Source organism: Bipolaris zeicola, assembly GCF_000523435.1.
Source record: "Bipolaris zeicola 26-R-13 unplaced genomic scaffold scaffold_49, whole genome shotgun sequence".
In the NCBI taxonomy this organism is placed as follows: Eukaryota; Fungi; Ascomycota; class Dothideomycetes; order Pleosporales; family Pleosporaceae; genus Bipolaris; species Bipolaris zeicola.
Window position 1 is genome coordinate 19,331 of NW_006912098.1, and position 18,080 is coordinate 37,410.

General features: G+C 51.6%; 4 protein-coding genes across 4 annotated transcripts; 1 reads left to right on the forward strand and 3 right to left on the reverse strand.

The window, feature by feature from the left end:
- Positions 1-603: 603 nt before the first annotated feature.
- COCCADRAFT_3922 (uncharacterized protein) lies at positions 604-7,216 on the reverse strand (the record flags this gene model as incomplete). The annotated part of the gene is made up of 2 exons (XM_007712746.1): positions 604-3,967; positions 4,017-7,216. The coding sequence occupies 2 exons, from the start codon at positions 7,214-7,216 to the stop codon at positions 604-606; spliced, it is 6,564 nt and encodes a 2,187-aa protein (XP_007710936.1).
- A 3,711-nt stretch (positions 7,217-10,927) lies between these two features.
- COCCADRAFT_92702 (uncharacterized protein) lies at positions 10,928-12,362 on the forward strand (the record flags this gene model as incomplete). The annotated part of the gene is made up of 3 exons (XM_007712760.1): positions 10,928-11,000; positions 11,060-11,544; positions 11,598-12,362. 3 exons carry the CDS (start codon positions 10,928-10,930, stop codon positions 12,360-12,362), a joined length of 1,323 nt encoding a protein of 440 aa, XP_007710950.1.
- Positions 12,363-14,752: 2,390 nt separating this feature from the next.
- COCCADRAFT_92764 (uncharacterized protein) lies at positions 14,753-16,164 on the reverse strand (the record flags this gene model as incomplete). Its single annotated transcript, XM_007712761.1, has 2 exons — positions 14,753-15,770; positions 15,833-16,164. The coding sequence occupies 2 exons, from the start codon at positions 16,162-16,164 to the stop codon at positions 14,753-14,755; spliced, it is 1,350 nt and encodes a 449-aa protein (XP_007710951.1).
- Positions 16,165-17,080: 916 nt separating this feature from the next.
- Positions 17,081-17,803, reverse strand: COCCADRAFT_92735 (uncharacterized protein; the record flags this gene model as incomplete). Its single annotated transcript, XM_007712762.1, has 1 exon — positions 17,081-17,803. The coding sequence occupies one exon, from the start codon at positions 17,801-17,803 to the stop codon at positions 17,081-17,083; it is 723 nt and encodes a 240-aa protein (XP_007710952.1).
- Positions 17,804-18,080: the final 277 nt, after the last annotated feature.

Sequence of the window (18,080 nt, forward strand, 5' to 3'; positions counted from 1 at the left end):
TAGGTTCAGTGAGGGGAGTGAAGGGCTTCCGGGAGAGGAGAAGCACTACTCTACGAGCGCGACGCCATCGCGGCAGATCAGGGTCTAATCTCGTTTCTGGCTTCTGGCTTGGGGCAATTGGCAGCAGAGTTTGTCGTTACGTCGCTCTGGGTCGAGCGGAGCGTCTTCCGCGAAAAAGCACACGTACGCACATGCCCGCAGCTGACAAGTGGCCCAGCAGAGCCGATGTCTTTATATGTATCCAACGCTGTACATATCTCTGTACATGTGTAGAGTACATCCATCCATAAGACAGACATACTCGGTCCCATTGCCATGACCGTTCGGCGTGAAATATTGGCGCGTCTTAGTCTGCTCCATACGAACTTCCCCTTTCGGCCCTTCTCATATACCCCGACAGTCCGGCAACTCCGGCCATGGCCAGTTGGAGCACCGCGCAACACGCCCCAACAGCCACTAGCACGCACCAACCCATCTCAACACCCCCCGTCCTGGCGACAGATCATCTAGGCGAGGCGCTTGCAAAAGACAAGTAGGTACAACATTAACCAAGAATCTTCAAAACGCCTTGCTCGCTGCCCAAGCCACTCCCGCTACTCTACTCTACTCTAGATACACAGGGATGCCATACACCACCGCAGCCGCCCCGTTGAGATATCGCAGCACACAGGCCTTGCGTGCTTCCCGGACGGCTTCGTCCAGCCCGACTCCCCTCGGTCTCTCGCCCTCAATCCCACCATCGCCATCTGCTGCCCTGGCAATCTTTTTGCCCTTCTTTGCGCTTTCCCCACTTCGCACTCCCTCCACCTCGTCTATCAATTGCCCAGCTCTACCTTTGCCTTTAGCCTTCTTTGCAGGCGTCTTGCCCACACTCTTCACCGGACCACCACTGTCGTCTTGCGACTCGGGCCACAGTCCCCATAGCTCGCCAGCCTTGACGGCAAAGCGATCGCAGTCCTTGTCCGTGACATCCCAAAGCATGCCCACAACAGCCGGTGCGCCGGCAGTAAGATAAGAAGCGAGCATCCCCGACGGTTCAAATATGCCGTTTTCACTAAGGTGGACGGAAGAGCAGCCAAACAGTAGCGTCGTCGCACATCCTGCTTTCCTGCCCTCCTCGTCTCCTTGGCCTGCATACAGTCGTCGTACTGCCTTGGACTTGACATATTGTGCACCGCTGCCGTGACCAAAGTACAGCACTAGATCCTTTTCTCGCAGACTGCTTTCAAACTCCTTTTCTGATGGCGCCCGATTGCTAATGCGATCCCATGATCCCTGGAGTTGGTCTAGACGCGGCGCGATCGTCTTAGATGTGTGTGCCAGGTCCCCTGATGGGTTGAGCATGCTCGTCCCCCTCATATTGGAGCAAATGTAATGGCCAGCCGGCGCAGTCTCCGCTTTGGATCCGCACGGTCGTGCCGAGAGCAGCCTTTCGCGAAGGGCCGCAAGCGAGGGTAGTCTAGAGATTGATAGCTGCTCTAGGCATGGCAGCGACTCCCATGGGAACCCGTGCAAGTCCTTATCCAAAATGAGTATCGTGTGACGGCAAGCAGCTTCCAGCTTGTGTGATGCACTATGGTACGCCCGGAGAGCTTCATACGTCTCGACCACCATGGCATCAAAATCGAGTTCGTCATATGCATTGCGCTCACCGTTGAACTGGAGGATGTCAACAACAAAGTAAATCAGATCCATCAGCGCTTCATCCAAGTCGAGTTCCTCGTTGGTGGCGTCCCCAAGCCCAATAAACAGCTCCAGAACTCGTGCATCCAGTACCGGTCGCTTTTGTTGACTCTTCTTTTTCCGAGACGGCAGGTGATCGTTCAGGATGTTCTCCAGTGACTTGCGGAACTCTGCAAGCAGAACTGGTTGTCTCTCGTGCTGTGAAAAGACACCCTTGAAGCCGCCAAGCCAGATGTTCTCCATGTTGATGAGTAGCTCGTGTAGCCGCGTGTCGAGAGCCTCACGTTCAGCCCACCACTGTTGTCTTGCCTCCCTCGAAGTCATATCCTTGGCGCTTCGCGTGCTAAAGTCGCTGAGCTCGATAATCTCGTCAAAGTCTCTCTTTCCGTCGTCAAACGAGAACTCGTCCTCGTCCATGTCGCGAGAGGCGTGGCGAGCCAATGGCAGGCGCAACACAAATGGCGACAGACCCTTCTCGAAACGAGTAATGAAGAGCTCATCGCGGGCTTCACTAAGAGCCAACGATACCGCATTCCACGTCTCCGGGATGATGTCAACGTAATCTTTTTGAAACTCCGATACTGACGCAAATGAAAAACTTGATGCATCTGTCACCGGCCATTGCATGCACTCGTCGCGGGATAATTGCTCTTTTTCCGCCTCAGTCGACTCCTGCACAAGCCTCAATGCGTTGACCTTGGGTAGTTCACTCATGTATGCCGCATACATCGGGTGTAGAGAGCCTGGCAGGTCGCTACCCGCCACAGCTGACATGAGCACCGTAACATGACCCAGCGCCATAGAAGTCTGGCGGAATAAATGGTTCGAGCCATTGGTGGCACACAGAGCATGCGCTTCTACAAGTCTGTCTCGTGCTTCGCGGAGTGTGTCCATAAAGTCCTCTTTTGGTTGCTTCTTTGCTCGGCCAGCTTTGCTAATAGCAGAAGACACAAGAGTCCCTTTCTTGACAGGCTCTACCTCGGAAAGCCTGCAGTCTTTGAGACCAAAGGCAGGGAACGCAATTGTCGACTCTGGAAGTGTGTTGACAGTGAAGTCTTCCGCAATCTGCTTTGCGCTCTGTGCAAGCCTCGCTTTGAAAGTAGCCCACATGTGCGATACTTCCTGGTTCAACCCGTTCTGCAGGTCTTCCGCTTGACCAAGAAGCTTCAGAGCTTCAGTGAGATCGTCGTGTAGGATATTCGCAAGTACAGCTCGATCCCTCATGCTTGCTTGGAAGACACACAATCCGGCACACTGGTCGGTAGTGGTCGATTCCTCTGACGCTGGTGGAGCACTAGGTTGGCGGGTTAGTTTCGGTGCCGTCTTTCCAGCTCGGGTTGTAGCTGCTCTAGGCCGGGTACCGGTGGCAGACTTTGCGGTTGTCCGTGGTGCGGCTTTGGCCGCAGGCTTACGGCCTCTTGTTGCCGGTTTTGCTTTGGTTACCTTGGTATCCACTGTCAAGGACGACAACTGATCTGTAAGCGCATCAACCGGAGGGGAAAAAGACTCTAGAGTCTTCATGTATACAGGCGAACTCAAATCTTTCAGAAGCTGCTCCATGAGATTGTATGACTCTATCTCCTGCTCATACTGACCATTCCAGTGATGTGTTCTGGCAACAGCAGAATAGTAGCCGGCAGTCGATAAGCATTTGCGTGAAGTAGGCGCATCCAGCGATTTCAGAATAGCCTCAGCTTTATCGGGTCTGTTGCTCTGGGCCCAACAGTCAGCACGCCAGCTGGCATTGTCAGTCATGAGTGTCGCAGATTGTGTTGCAGAAGCAACCTTCTCAGCTTGTTCAGCGACATAAATGGCCTCATGCAGCAACCCTTGGTGAGCAAAGATTTGCGATTGCTGCATTAGAGCCCGGTACATGGATGGGACCAAAGCCCAGAAGTCAGGTCCGCTAAGGGCGCCGTGGGTGACAGACATGACAACAGGTACCCCCTTGTCAATACGGAGAGAACTCAACGGGTCAAACGCTGTTTTGCTCGGCCCATCTGCTTCGGACTCAAGTTCGTCTGCAGATGCAGCCTTCTTGGCGTTTGACCGCGATTCGAGGGCAGCCCAAATACGCCGATTCAGTGTGATACACTGCCTCGCATGCCGAGCCGCTTCTTTGTATGATCCAGCAGCAGTAGCAAACAACGAATGAACATAGGAAGCATCTGCCACTATTCTGTTGAACCGCAACCGGCCGGAGAGTGTGGTTGTCGGCTTCGCCAAGTCCAAAAACTTGGAGTCTCCAAGTGCAATAGATTGGGCATTTTCCATTATCGCCGAACTATGGTATATCAGTACACGATAAGTACAGAATGAAGATTTTTCCTTACCATTTCGCCGGATTCCCTACACCCAGCAGATATTCTGCATATGCCACGTGCCACTCCAGTCTGGCATCGATAGAACAGGTCCGGGATTTGATCAGTGCTTCAGCTTTAGCAAGGCAGAGGCCTGCTTTCCCAGTGTAACCAAGACGCAGCAGCTGTAGCCCCAAAGCGCACAGTGTGGTGAGGAGCTCGGATCCGTCGGCACTTTTTTGAAGTTCAAGAATGTTCACTAAAAGATGGAGAAGCGGCAATGCGAGGTATTCTTCGCCCTTTGCATTGAGATATTCTGCACATGCATGAAGATCTTTTAGCCAAACATCTATGTCGTCAATTCGATCACTCAGTGTATCCCAGGAAGATGCAGAGGTGACGAGAGACTCCCACGTGGCAAAGCATTGCTGAAGAGTTGACGTAGGAGGAGATGATTGCTGCATCGAGGATTTGAGATCGTAAAGTGCTTTTAGATGAGCTTGATATCCCTTCAATGCTTGGTCTTGAGACTGCTCTGTTCCTACGTTCTCGTCCCAATCAAAGCCAGAAGTTTGGTTGTCTTGTGACAAGATTTGCGGATCGCTTTGTAGAAGCTGAAGAACGGCGATAGACGACCTCAGTCGTCGAACCGGGTAGGTTTCCTGGGCGTACACTATACGGAGTCGTTCGATCAAACTGCGAATTGATTTGTCTAGGGTCGAGTCCCATTTCCGATTTTTCGACAAAGTTCGTAAGTTAAAGTGCAACTGCAACTCCAATAAAGCTCCTTCGACGTCTGCATGAATTGTGCCAATGTCAAAATATGCGATTTCATCCGTCTGGCGAATCCCAAACTTTAAGAACGAATGATGGTAACCTTTCAGAAGCCTGGCAATTACACTAAATGGACCGGTATCGCTGAATGTTGTGGAAAGAGATGACTTTGCTGCAGTTTCGGAAAGCTGTTGCAGGATATCTGCAGTGAGGTGACTTTGTATACATTGTCGAAAAGCGTCGCGGGAGCTTTCAACTTGGCCGAGATCTTCCAAGGTCTCACCTAGTTGCTCAAGCTTCATCGAGAGAAGTCCGCTCTCTTGCTCAGTTGGGTCTCTTGATTGTACAAGGTCAATGGAGCGCCGCATAGGCATGACCAAGGTATCGGGTTTGCAGCGGGCCCTCCGTAGCTGCATATAGAGAGCCCAGTAACCGTTGGATAATTTGACAAAATATGATCCAATGATAGATTCGGTTTCCTCGGCTGAGACAGTTCCATCCTTGGTCTCTTCCTCGAAACGACGAAGTACGTGTGAGCATTCTTGTAACAATATGTCGTAATCTTTCCACTCGTCCTCAGTCTTGATGGTCTGTTTGCAGCATGCCATGACCGAGTCAATGGCACCCTTCATGTATTTCCAGGCCAAAGTTACCCGTTCGTGGTGCTGACCTTGTGTTTTTGAGTCGGCTTCATGTGGGTATGTTGTACCCACAAACCTTGCTGAGAAATGAATACTTGCAGCGATGACTGATACAGCCTGCTGCGCTACGGCCAGCTTTTCGTCGTCGTCTGAAGGCTTAGACAGACGTGCAATAAGGATCTTCGTTGCTGCTCGTCTCAGGGCATTGACTTCTGCAAAGAGCGACTCGAGATCCGCCGCTGACCCACCCAGGCTTCCATTCAAGGCATCGAGGGCATTCGTAATTACGTCGTTCAGATCATTTTTCTTTTCGCCCTTGACGTAAGCCTCTATAGTGATGGTAGCTATTCGTATCGTCCTCGCTGTTTGCTTCACGGCGGGAGTTTTGGACGTGGTGGAGGAAGTTGAAGAGCCTAGCCATCGAAGAGCCTGGTCAGACAATCCCGCAGCCTGGGCAAGTGAGGACAAAGTCTTGCTCGCGGTGGCCGATGCAGGAGCACCATTTGGTGAAGTAGTGGCACCATCAGACCATCCTAAAAGGTCTGTGTACAAAGTCTCGGCCAGCTTGTACTTCTTGATAGGAATAAGTTGGGATCTCCGGCCAAAGGCGATCAAACACTTGGCGAAGGGCTCTGACAGCTCTTGTTCCTCATTACTCTGGTGTTTGACGAGGCCCCACCACTGCTTTCTCACACTGAAGGCCAGATGTTGCAGAAGCAAAACTTTCTCTGCAGATGGTTGCAGAGTGTTTGCGTCGTCCGCGCTCGAAATACTCGGGCATAGTGAGAGAATAGTCTGGGCTAACGACTCAAGCTGCCTAGCCACTTTAGCTTGGCTGGCTGGAGACTTTGCAGTGCTCAAAAGTAGATTCGCAGGTGAGGACGGGTTGGTGGGTTTCAGGAATTCCCAGGTGGCTTCAATTGTTCGTGGTCGTTTTAGTTTGGCGATGATACGCAATGTGTATGATTGGAAGCTGGCGGCCAGTGGTATAACAGGGCTACTGGGGTCTATGACTGCAAAGTCCAAAAGTGAAGCCAAGCTTTCCTTGTCGATAGCGCCATTTTGTTGTGCAGTATCACGGCCAATGTATCTATCCAACCTCCTTTTCAAGGTCCTTAACTCTTTGACGGCCATGTTATCTAGACCGTGTGCAACGAGCTTCCCAATGAGCGCAAGCACGCCATTTTCGTACTGCAACTCCCTAGAATCTTTCCCCAGGACCTTTGTTGCTTCTGGGGTACCCAGGAATGCGAATGCCGTCCTTGCGCACTCGGCCGTGGCGACCAGGCCTGGATCAGGGCCTGGGGACAGGAACGACGAATATGACGACGACCGGCGCGGGGCGCGTTTGTGGGGCGAATTGTGTACCTGAGAGGCGGATCGTTCGCGGAGAGGCTGTTGTGAGAGTGGCGGGGTCTTTGCTTGGCCGGGTCGCGCTGGCTTGCGAGCATCTTCGGTGGGTGCTGGCTTCGACTTGGAAGGGAGACGGGCGGCGATTACTGGTGCTGGGTTCTTGAGTGCTTCAGCAAGTGTTTGGAGGGTCTTGTTTGCGACTTCGGTAGCCAGTATGTATTTCTCCCTGGGCGCAATTGTGTATGTCTTTTGTTTCTGGGCATCGGCAGCCGCACCCGCCGCTGCTCTCCTCCGCGCAGTCGTCTGTGTCTTGCCCTTTACATTTTCTTTCTGTGGTGGCTCGTCTTCCTTTTTCGAGAGAATTTCCTGGAGCGCGCTGACTGTGGCGTTGGAACATGTCGAGATTGATTGGAGGTCGGTTTTGATGTTGCTGATACGCGCGTGCGCTTCATTCTTTGACGCCATTTCTTCGGGTATGGGTGATTTCGTCGTATGCGCTACTTCTCATAGGGCAATTTGATTATACATTATTAAGAAGACGGGGTGCGCTGGTGGGTATGCTCTCATACAGTGAAGTCGGTGTTGGGACGCAACAGGGCGGCCAAACATCCCAACAACACGCTACCGCATCCGGTTAGCTTGATTCGCCGCCAGTTCCCGTGCCGGAGCCGCGTCGGGCTGAACCCGTGACCGTCTTCCTTGTTGCTCCAACGTTTGTTCAACATGTTGTACTACACACGGCATGCTATGCCTCTGTCCATGATGGTAATTCTGCGATACTTTACAGATGGTTCACGTAGTAGGAATAGTGAATTTCAACACCAACGGTCTCGCCTCGCATCGCTTGCGACATCAAACAAACAGCTAGTGATTTGTAAGGGGTACGGTGCCAAGGATCGCGTCTTGTAGTTATGCTTTGGGTATCTATCAAGGGGACATATATCGGGTTATCCCTTGCTTAAGATTGTTCACGGCTTGGCATTGGCGACGAATAAAGAGAAGCTTTGCAACGCCCATCACGGGCAGCTCATGCATTCAGACTAGCCTTCAACACCTTGGACCCCACAGATATTAGCGAGGCTGTTGAATGACCCTGAAATAGTTCAGATGTATTCAAACCTAGATGTGTAGATTCACATTGCGGCTATGTGAGCGATGGCTGATGTAGAGGATTTCGCCTGGGGTTTGGTGTACACAAATGCTATGACCCTCGGTAAACAAGTCGCGTTATGCAGAACATCTCAAGTTCCACCGGCTGATTCGTTGCTGGGTAGGAAGCATGTGGCGCAAGCCATATTATGACAAACATATGAGTAGGAATATCATACATATTCTTACGCTAAGAGTTCTCTTGGCTGTTAGGAGACGGCATATCTCCATATCCGAGTCTTGAGAAGAGAGATTAGGCATAAGACTTGCATCCGTCTCGCATCTGCATACTCCTTCCGATGTAGCCCCTCGGTCCTGTTACTAAGAGCAAGCAGGCGGGAAAGGCTGGCTGACCGGCTAATAATGGCTTGTTTATCGGGTGTCGCGAGCACCTGGTACAGCCATCACTAGTTGGCATCGGATCCAGCTGAGCCTGCTAAACAGACATTGAGATATCCCTTGCCCTCACTCGACCTCCTTTTCTCGGTTGCCTATCATCAATTGCTTCCACATGTCAAAGAAGCACAGATTTGGTCCGTCACAGATAAACTGTAAACGGCTGTAAGCAGAGATCGTCAACTGTGACAGCAAGAATGATTCGTGGCCCCGAAGGGAAAAGGCATAACAGCTTACATCCCATGTCCTATTCTACATGCCCTGATTTCGCATCTTCATAGCGTACTAGTTTCAAGCAGGCTGTGAAAGCTTGTGTTGCGTTTCTCCTATATCAACCGACGAGGTGAAATAGTGTGTAAAAGTATTTCTCACAAGAGGCTTCCTTTCGAGCGACACAATATCTCGGCCCTTCTTAGATTGACTGTTGGTCACTCGGATGGTCCGGATCCACCAGCAGGTGCAAGACGGCACAGAGTGTGAGTTGTGCGAACAACACTCGTATAGCCCGAGTCAGCATGCTGGTTCCGACAAGCCAAGTCTGGGGTGCAATGCACTGTACTCTATTGCTACAAGGCTGATGCAACACATCCCGCCTCTAGGCCAACCCTGTGGCCTGGTTGGCCAAGACGATGTGATTTTAAGCAGGGATGCACTGATCTCGTACGAATTTCAAGTCCTGCGCCAATTGGTGTGCTGTGTTATGCAGTGTCACACTTTCCGCGGATCGTCTTCTTCCAATACGACAGAACGATGGCACCACGGTTTCCGAATGTGAGGAACGATGCCAGATGCCGATATATGTATACGGAATCGATGGATCGTCATTTTGTAGAAACTGGAGTCATTGAGACAATTGCAGAAGTTCCTCTGAATGGATCCATTGGTTGGTTTGCCGGTACGTGCCGACTGGATACAGCCGTAGTTTATGGCTAACTACTGGAGATTGATTGTGGCATTTAAGCACCTGCACGCGAGCTTGTGTCACATGTACCCTGGCTGTAAGTATGTCGCCCGATCTTGCGGTCCGGCCTTCGCGATGGCGCGGTCGGCTAAGTGGACCTGCTGTCGTTCATGGAGAGTCATCGTGAGTGTTTCGGTACCTAGGAGACAGCTGTCAAACCCATCATGGGGCACGTCGGCATGTACGCATGTACCAGGAAAATGGACCAGGATATCTATGTGTCCGATGCCTTTCCCCGGCAATCAATGCGTCGACATGCCGATTTGGACCGCGTCGATTCGCATTGTGGACAATTGTTTTTCCATGGCCCAACACCAACCCAACCCAACCCGTTACTAGTAAGCAGTAGTACATAGCATTAGTATGTATCTATGCGCACTCCCCTTAGGCCGTCAGTCGCTAGACCACAGTTGGTAAAAGCCCCTCCCCTGGCGGCACATCCTCCACAATCTTGTCGGGCCACCAACCTGTCGCCCCACAAACACACAACGCGGCAAAAGGGAGACGCCTCGAGGCTTGCGGCACCGTTCGCCCAGACGTTGGCTTCAAAGGAAACCGGTCCGTACATGCTGTGGCACAGTCCCAACGCCTCATCAAAGACCAACATGGAGTCTGCAGAACAAACTACACGCCATGGGCGGGTGCCACATCGATACGACTGTCGTATGGCTCTTGGCCATCTCATTCGCTTCCACTCTCTGCACAGCACAGACAGGACTGACTGACTGAGCTCCAAGAACATCCCAGCTGCCATGTGCAGCCGTGTCAGGGCTGTGCTCCACGTGGTAGCAGACTGCTGTTCATTCCCTATCCCGTGTCGCGTGAAACCCGGTCGCAGCAGGATCAACAACGTCGCGCCACCTGGCTGGCATGCTGCCACTTGCTCATTGCTTCACACCATGTCAACATTGCTTCTACGGCAGCACGGAACCTTTCTTGGTGAGCACGGCCACATGGCGCCTCGCTGGATAATGTAGCTCCCCGTCTGAGGACAGCATAGCCCTACCCAAAAAGGGACAGGCGCTCGATTATCAATGCGAATAGGTGATGGACAGGGAGCGGCCGCTAACAGCTGTGGCCCAGGAACGCGAACTCTGCTCTATTCACCCCTGCACAGGTAGCGTGCCGCGCTGCTTTCGGCGATCATCGAATGCCCGCGGACCCAGTGCTAAATGTCAGGGCTGGCCCACCTGCATGTCCGTTTCGGCAATTCAGAAGTCAATTGGGTGGTCCCCTTGTTCCCGACTATCTATCATTGCCATAACAAGGCGCCCGACTCCACCCAACTAGCCTTCGGGCCATATTTGATATTTCCATCCTCCACCTTGACCCATTGTCCGGGGTAATCTGACGGAAGGTTTCTCTAGCGCTAAGAACCGCCTTTGCCCTCGCGGCAGCGCATGGTGTCAACTATCTAACCTCCTCCATCCATTGCGACATTCATTAAAGGGACCCTAGCATCTCCTCCGTACTTCTGGAACGACCCGTGGGTCGAAACGCCTGAAAGCTGTTCACTGGATACATCCGAGTCACAAGATCCCCTTGTTTTGCCACAGGAATCGGACACTGCCTACTTACCGACCATGGTGCTTGCATGAACTAAGAAACGCCTACCTATCTGCCTCATTACGAGCCAATTCATTCCTATCAAGAACGCAACATTCGACAACATGGCCGACACACTATCTGGACTGGAACCCCTTGCGCCCAGAGAGCAAGACAGCTCAATTCCCAACAACATGGGTACGTAATACACACGCCCATGTCATTCGAATCACACTGACCCTGCATACCCGCCCCAGACCCACTCACGCCTGTCTACAAGGCTGGCCTGATTCCTATAGCCGTATTCGCCATGATGAGCTTGGTATCAGTAACCGCCCTACTTGCATTCATCACCCAGCGAATGGTGTCTTGGCGGAAACACTACAGGCAGTATGTCGGATACAACCAATATGTTATTCTCATCTACAACCTACTTCTTGCGGATCTTCAGCAATCGGCTGCTTTTGCCATATCCTTCCATTGGTTAAAGCTTAACAAGATTGTCGCTCCTACTGGGGCGTGCTTTGTCCAGGCCTGGTTCCTCCACATCGGCGATGTTTCAAGTGGCTTTTTCGTCCTTGCCATCGCTATTCACACCTGGCTAGGTGTGGTCAAAGGATACAAAATGACATTCAAGTGGTTCGTCATATCGATTTTGTTGATTTGGTCTTTTGCACTGTTTCTCACAATGCTGGGACCAGCAATGCATCAAGAGCGATACTTTGCTCGCGCTGCAGGATGGGTAAGTCTTCTTTGGGTGCCAGACTTGGAAACGGTGGAACTGACTGGCAACAGTGTTGGGTGTCACACGAATATCAAGACGAACGCCTCTGGCTACATTATCTCTGGATCTTCATTGTCGAGTTTGGCACCATCATCATCTATGCGCACCTGTTTTTCCATCTGCGTGGCCGCATCCAGAGCATCATGGCAAACGACACCAGCAAGCTGTCACGAGCAACCAAGTTCATGGTCATGTATCCCGCCGTCTACGTCATCCTGACTCTGCCTATTGCTGTAGGACGTATGGTCGCCATGACGGGTCAGCCTATGCCAGACCTCTTCTTCGTCGTCTCGGGCTGCCTCCTCACATCATGTGGGTGGATCGATGCACTTTTGTACGCCCTAACAAGACGGGTATTGGTATCTGGAGACTTGAGCACCGGCCAATACAACAGGACCGCCACTATAACACTTACCAACAACGTGCGCCCAGGCGATACCGAGCGCTACGGTCTCCAATCTATGAACTCCAAGGAGCCTTCCGCCACCTCATGCACCATCACAATCACAGGTGGAAACGGCAGGCTATCGAGCATAGTCGAGCACCACCGCACACGCAGCTACATGACACGATCACGCCATGATGCCACCGACTACGATGACGAGAATGTCACGCGAACAGGATCGCAAGATTCCATCATGAAGCCATTGCAATCACCAAATGGAATCAATATCATGACGGAAACCAGTGTGCAAGTGGAGTCTGCAATCGACAGAGAATTGGAATTGGGACGCACACCACCGAAAGAATGGAGCGACGTCCACATTCACCCATGATGATATTGGTATGAATTTCAAATGTTCAAAGGAGGTCATCTGGTATACCAAAAAGTTTGCGGTGGGTGTTTGCTTGCGACCAGTGATGTACTGGCGTGGACCCTATTAACCTACGTATCTTGTTTATTTCTCTGTTTCATTTCCCTTTCTAAGCAAACACCTGTATCGTATACAATATCTACCAAGAGGTAGGAAACCCCATGTACCATAGAATCTGAATACCTTTGTTCAAATATACACATGAACACTTCAAACTCGATATCCTTCATCCGAGTATGCATAATCACCAGCACTTCACGAAAGTCAAAATCAACCCATCATCAAAAGAAAGGGGCCAACACATCTCACCCCATCACCGCTCACAACCCCCGCAAAGGCAAAAAATTACGCACGTGGAATCGGCATGGTGCATGTTCAGCATCTCACGCACAGTCGATCCCTACAGCCCTACTATTACCGCGACCTTCCCCGCCCCACACCCCCCGATTTCCCACGCCCTAACCTACCGTATACCGCCCTGCCACGACCGATCGCCAAAGCTTACACGAGAAATACCACCGAACGCCCCACCGACCAACCAACGCTACCTCCTATCACCGATCGCCCCAGCTTACTCAAATCAACCACCGAGTGGTAACATCGACAAAAACATCACCGACCACCGACGACCACCGACGACTTCCCCGACCAAAAACACCTACTGAGTAGTACGACTTACGACCGATCGTCTAGCTTACACCAGTCAATCCCCCCCGAATTGTCATCCGCACATCACGAAACCCTAATCCTCACTCCCTCCCCCCGTTTCCCCATGGGGCAACTCTGCAGTCCAACAATTCAAAAAGGGGCAAGTAACGACCGAACAAGGGAAAAAAGTCCTCCGTAGAACCACACACATACATACCGTATTTCCTCGCCATTTTCTAAATAAAAAAAATGAAGCGAGAATTTATACTGAGTCAGCGTAGTAAGGTAGGTAGCGTGTGAGAATGTTGCTCGTGCGCGCGGTTTAGTAGTTCCGCGGCGAGGGGAGATTTCCGCTGTAAGATGTGTGTTTGTGTATGTATCTGTGTGAATGCTCTCCGCGGACGACAATCGACATGTTCAAGACAGATTACTCAGTTGGGTAAATGACAGAAAGAGAAAAAAAATAAACAAACGGGATAATGCCCTTGCTACCAATTTTTCTCTATGTAAGTATTCGTCTTATACGCAGACGTATGTCTCTTTCTTCCACCCCCTCCCATCCTTTTCTTCGTCGTTTTTTTTGTATCGCAATCAAGCCTACCCTATCCTCACCCGTACTCTACACAGTAACCAAGAAGAAACACGACGGCCAAGATGGCAAATCCCGAAAATTACCTAGTACCAACCTATTTTTCCCTCTTTCGCCATACATCTTACTCATCCATTTTTTCCCCCCAACCCAATATCAAAATTAGCAAAGTAAATGGTGCTACCCACATCTCTCACACCTCTCTCTCTCTCTCTTTTTTTTCCTCTTTTTTTAAAAACACAGACACACACACAAAACTATCCCATATCGATATTTATAACCATCAACGCAAAGCAAAACACCCAAACCCCATCCAAAGCACACACTGAAACCCGTGTTTTACGAAACCAGTAAAACCCACATCCCCCTTTTAGCTTTCCTCCCCCCCAACCCACTCTCTTTCTCTTTCTTGTTTTTTTTCCTTTGCGGCGTTTTATCTTTCCTCCTTTCCTCCGTTTTCTCTTTTTGGTCTTGCGACTTGCTTTTTTCAGGCTAGAGGGACGGGGAGGGGGGGGGGAAGAAAAGGGAAAGAAAAAGTGGCGTGATTTGTGGCTGCGGTCGAGATCGCGATGGGGTGGAGATGGGGAGTGGGGTGTGTTGGTGTAAAGGGGGGAGGGATTAGTCAGGTCGGTGTGGATTGGGGGCTGGAATTGGAGGTGTTGTTTTTTTCTGGGTGGAGGGGTGGGTTTGTGGTGAGTTTGCGGTGGTTTGAGATATAAGCATGTGATAGGTATGGTACATAGTAGGAGCTTGAATTGAAGAGGAAAAGGGAATGGCAGGTGGTGAGGTCGCGCATATGACGAGGAGATGGAGTTATCTTGATGTTGTTACTTATTTATTGACAGGGTATCGTTATGTGAGAGTTGAGATATACATGATACAGTACTATTTCCATGACATCCATATAGCTAATCCAGATACATTCCCCGGCTATTTTCGACGTTCCTTCTCCTTTTTCCATGTCTAGCAAGCGAGCTAACAACATGGATCGATTCTTTCAGGGGTTTCAAAAGGCTGAACGCGGTCGTGGCAAGATGTGGCTTTCCTTGTGAGTCTTTACTCCTGAATAAGCCAAAAGCTGTAACTTTTGAGATACAAGGCTCCACGGATCACATCATCGCCGTCGAGTCTCCCTACCCACCATCATCATCCTCCTCGTAGGTAACTGGACACCCGATCTCAGTCTCTCGAGAGCCTCCGGCGGTGTCGTATCATCAAGATTATAACCCCTAGGCCGACTTTGATTCGCACCAGCAAATCCCGAGTCCAGATCTTCTCCTTTGTCCAGTTCAATGTTGGGTGGGACATCTTCATCACGCTCTCGTGCGCCCGCTTCTGTTCCACGAAATTCACGACGAGGCGGAGAACGAGCAGTGACTTGCGCGAGTTTTTGCTCTAGAAGCCAGGTCTTACGTTTATATCGCAGAAGCTCTTCTTTTTGCTCGAGTGCTCGTTCTCTTGCTTCGATAACCGCGAGTTTTGCGTCGGTCGAGGGGTCAGGTGAGTCGTGTGTTTGCTTTCCATGTATTTTGTCTTGGTTTGATTTGATACTTTGAGCTTGCATGGTCTGGAGTAGCTGCTGCTGCAACTGTATGATTTCCTGCTCTCTCTTTGATATTTGAGCTTCTCGACGCTCAAGGTCGAGATCTCGGGGGTTCCTTCGTGGTGGCAGCGTCGACTTCCCCAGGCGCCCAGATGGTGTTCGCTCTCTCGAAGACGGCACGTTCAACTGATGCGGTTGCTTCACGGGTGACTTCAATGGTTGATACCCGCTTTCGTCAAGTCTCCTGGCTTCCTGATTCCGTGCCCGCCTCTTAGCAGTTATTTGCGGTTTCAACATCTCAGGTTTATTCGATAGGCGCAGACCGTTCCCCAGACGCACATTAGGTTGTAGAATACCGCCAACCAGTGTGCCTCGAAAGGTCTCCAACGCCTGACTATTCTGTAGGCGGTATTCGTACCTCAACTGCGGAGCATCACTGAAGCGGGCCGAAACTGGGTGGCTCCCGGTAGGATCAAGGCTTAATTCGACGTTTTCAAATGGTGGATCAACGACAGATACTCTTTGTCCTTCTTGAGCATTGCGAGCTAGGATACGAAGCGTATTGTTGCGTATTTGGATACCGTCCTTGCTGAAGGGCTCCAGTCAGCGTATTCGCCTTGTCAAAAACACAGCCGTACCCGCCCGACTTACTTGATGACGATGAAGCGCTTCATATCCGAATTCTTGGCCCGCACCTGCTGCATCCTTGGCGTAGGGCCATTGACAAAGTGCGCAGCAATTTTCATGCGCGACTCGAAGACATCGTGGGCGCACCATCCAAAGGGCAGGATGAAGACGGAGCCATCTTCAAAGTAGGCCCAGCCCGAAGGACACTTGGATTGGGCGCGCGAGTACAGATTGCCAAGATTCACAGAGTTACTTTGTGGCCTGACTAGGCCATAGGGTGGTACGATGCCCCAAGGCGGAATGCTGTACAGTTTGCCCAGGTTGACATAGTTACCGTATGCTCGTCGGAAGGCCATCGCTTGCTTGCATGCGCCCCTCCCCACGCCGCACGCTACTTGTTAATCTACGGTATTTTTTACCGCAGACGGCACGCGCTTTCCGTGCAGCAAGAAGGGCCCGTATAGCGTATGTGATTCGTAGGCGGCAGGGCCATTGCAGTCTGCTGATATTGCATGAGTAGGGCTATGGAACAGCGAAGCAGCACATCCTGGCCGACATTGCAGCAGACAAATTGTTGCGCACGAGCCCCATTTGACGGGAGTACCGACCCGCCACTACCCCATCGTTGATCGACATATGTCTTAATTGCACTTCACATCATCTGTCCTCTGAACCAGACGAGCCTTGTGCACCTTTCTTCCAAGGTCTGGAATACCTGCACAAATGGCCACTTTCGCCCTCGCACGCCTCTTCATCGCCAACTTGGATGACATGGTGCTCTTGTCGCCACTACCACCACATGCATGACGCAAACATACGTAAAGACTAACATTTTCACATTCAGGGCCCTGTCCTAGAACACACAAACTCGCGGCTTCAGGCTACACGCACAAACGCCATTGGAGGCCTTGACTGGGAGGCCTGGCCCGTCCCGACATGCTCCCTATACTTAGTCGTCCCTTTCAACACCTCGACGCCTTGAACATCAAAACACTTTTCGCAGAGGAGCGACTTGAACACTGACCCGACAAACGACCCAATATCTCTTGGCCTAGTCCAGTGGGTTGCAGAGTGCGACTGAGTAACATGACCTCGCATTCCTGCCTTTCCTCTTCGACCAAGGTAGCTGCTCCGTCTGCCAAGAGACGTCTGATGAGAAGACGCATTGCAACGAGCGTGCCTGATAGTTATCTTCTCGGCAAGGCCCCCTGTCGTAGACCTCCGTCTCTGAATGCTTCGGTCGGTGCGCCACCTAGTTTGGGCATTTGGTGCTCAGGATGCGTCCACCTTATCCACGATGCTGTCTATCGCCATTGATCGAGTGGAGGGCGTAGTTGGCGTAGGTGGTGCTTGACCATCCGACTTGTTGGACGCGGACTGTTGCTGCGGCTGCGGCGACACCATCTGGGGCGGTGACAAGGATGCGTTGGGAGCGTCTTCCTCAGCTGGCTCATTTCCATCGTCCAATACCTCGTCCACCTCTCGTAGCCAATTTGCTTTTAGTACGTCCATGGGAGGGTCCAAGTCGCCAGGCTTACCGCCGCGTCGAGCTTCTGCTGCCGTCATTTTTCTCTCACCACGTTTATGGGGATGGAAATGCATGCGCCGGAGGTGGCTTGCGGCATTGTAGCATTCATTATATCGTTTTCCAGTCTGGCAGGCTTTGCAGTTTGCGAGGAATGACTTATCCGGCGAGGTGTCAATGGTCACCCAGACCTTGCGCACCTTCTTATGGACGCGGTTGGTATGGCGCCGCAGCTCATGCTCGCTGCGGAAGCCGTCGGGATAGTCGGAGCATACCGGACACTTGAGTCGCAATACTCTGCGAGACGGCGTCTTTGAGCTGGGTCCAAATGCAGGAGAAGTGCTGGGGGTGGTGTCAACGGCAGGAGCTGTCACGACGGTTTCCCTTGAGACTGGAGAGGGCTCTACTGCTTCGCTAGCGCTGGTAGTGGTAGTCGTTGTGGGAGTCTTTGGCGGCGCTCCTGCTTTCATTCTTGCCCGGGTTCTTGATGGCGGCATATACTTTGTTGTTGATGATGATGATGATATGCTAGGGGATTCAGACGGCTGGGAGACTGCGGAACCGTCCTGTTCCGTCCCAAAAGCGAGCAAGGTGGGAGCTGGGCTGGAATGCTTGGTGGGGCGGGCGCCGTAGGTCTAACGGCAGCTAAATCGGACAGGATTAGGCAGTCTGCAGTGTCGAGTGAACAGCTGGGGTGCTCGCGACGTGCCTCCAAGACGGCCTTGGACAACGCGGGGGCCAGGCAAC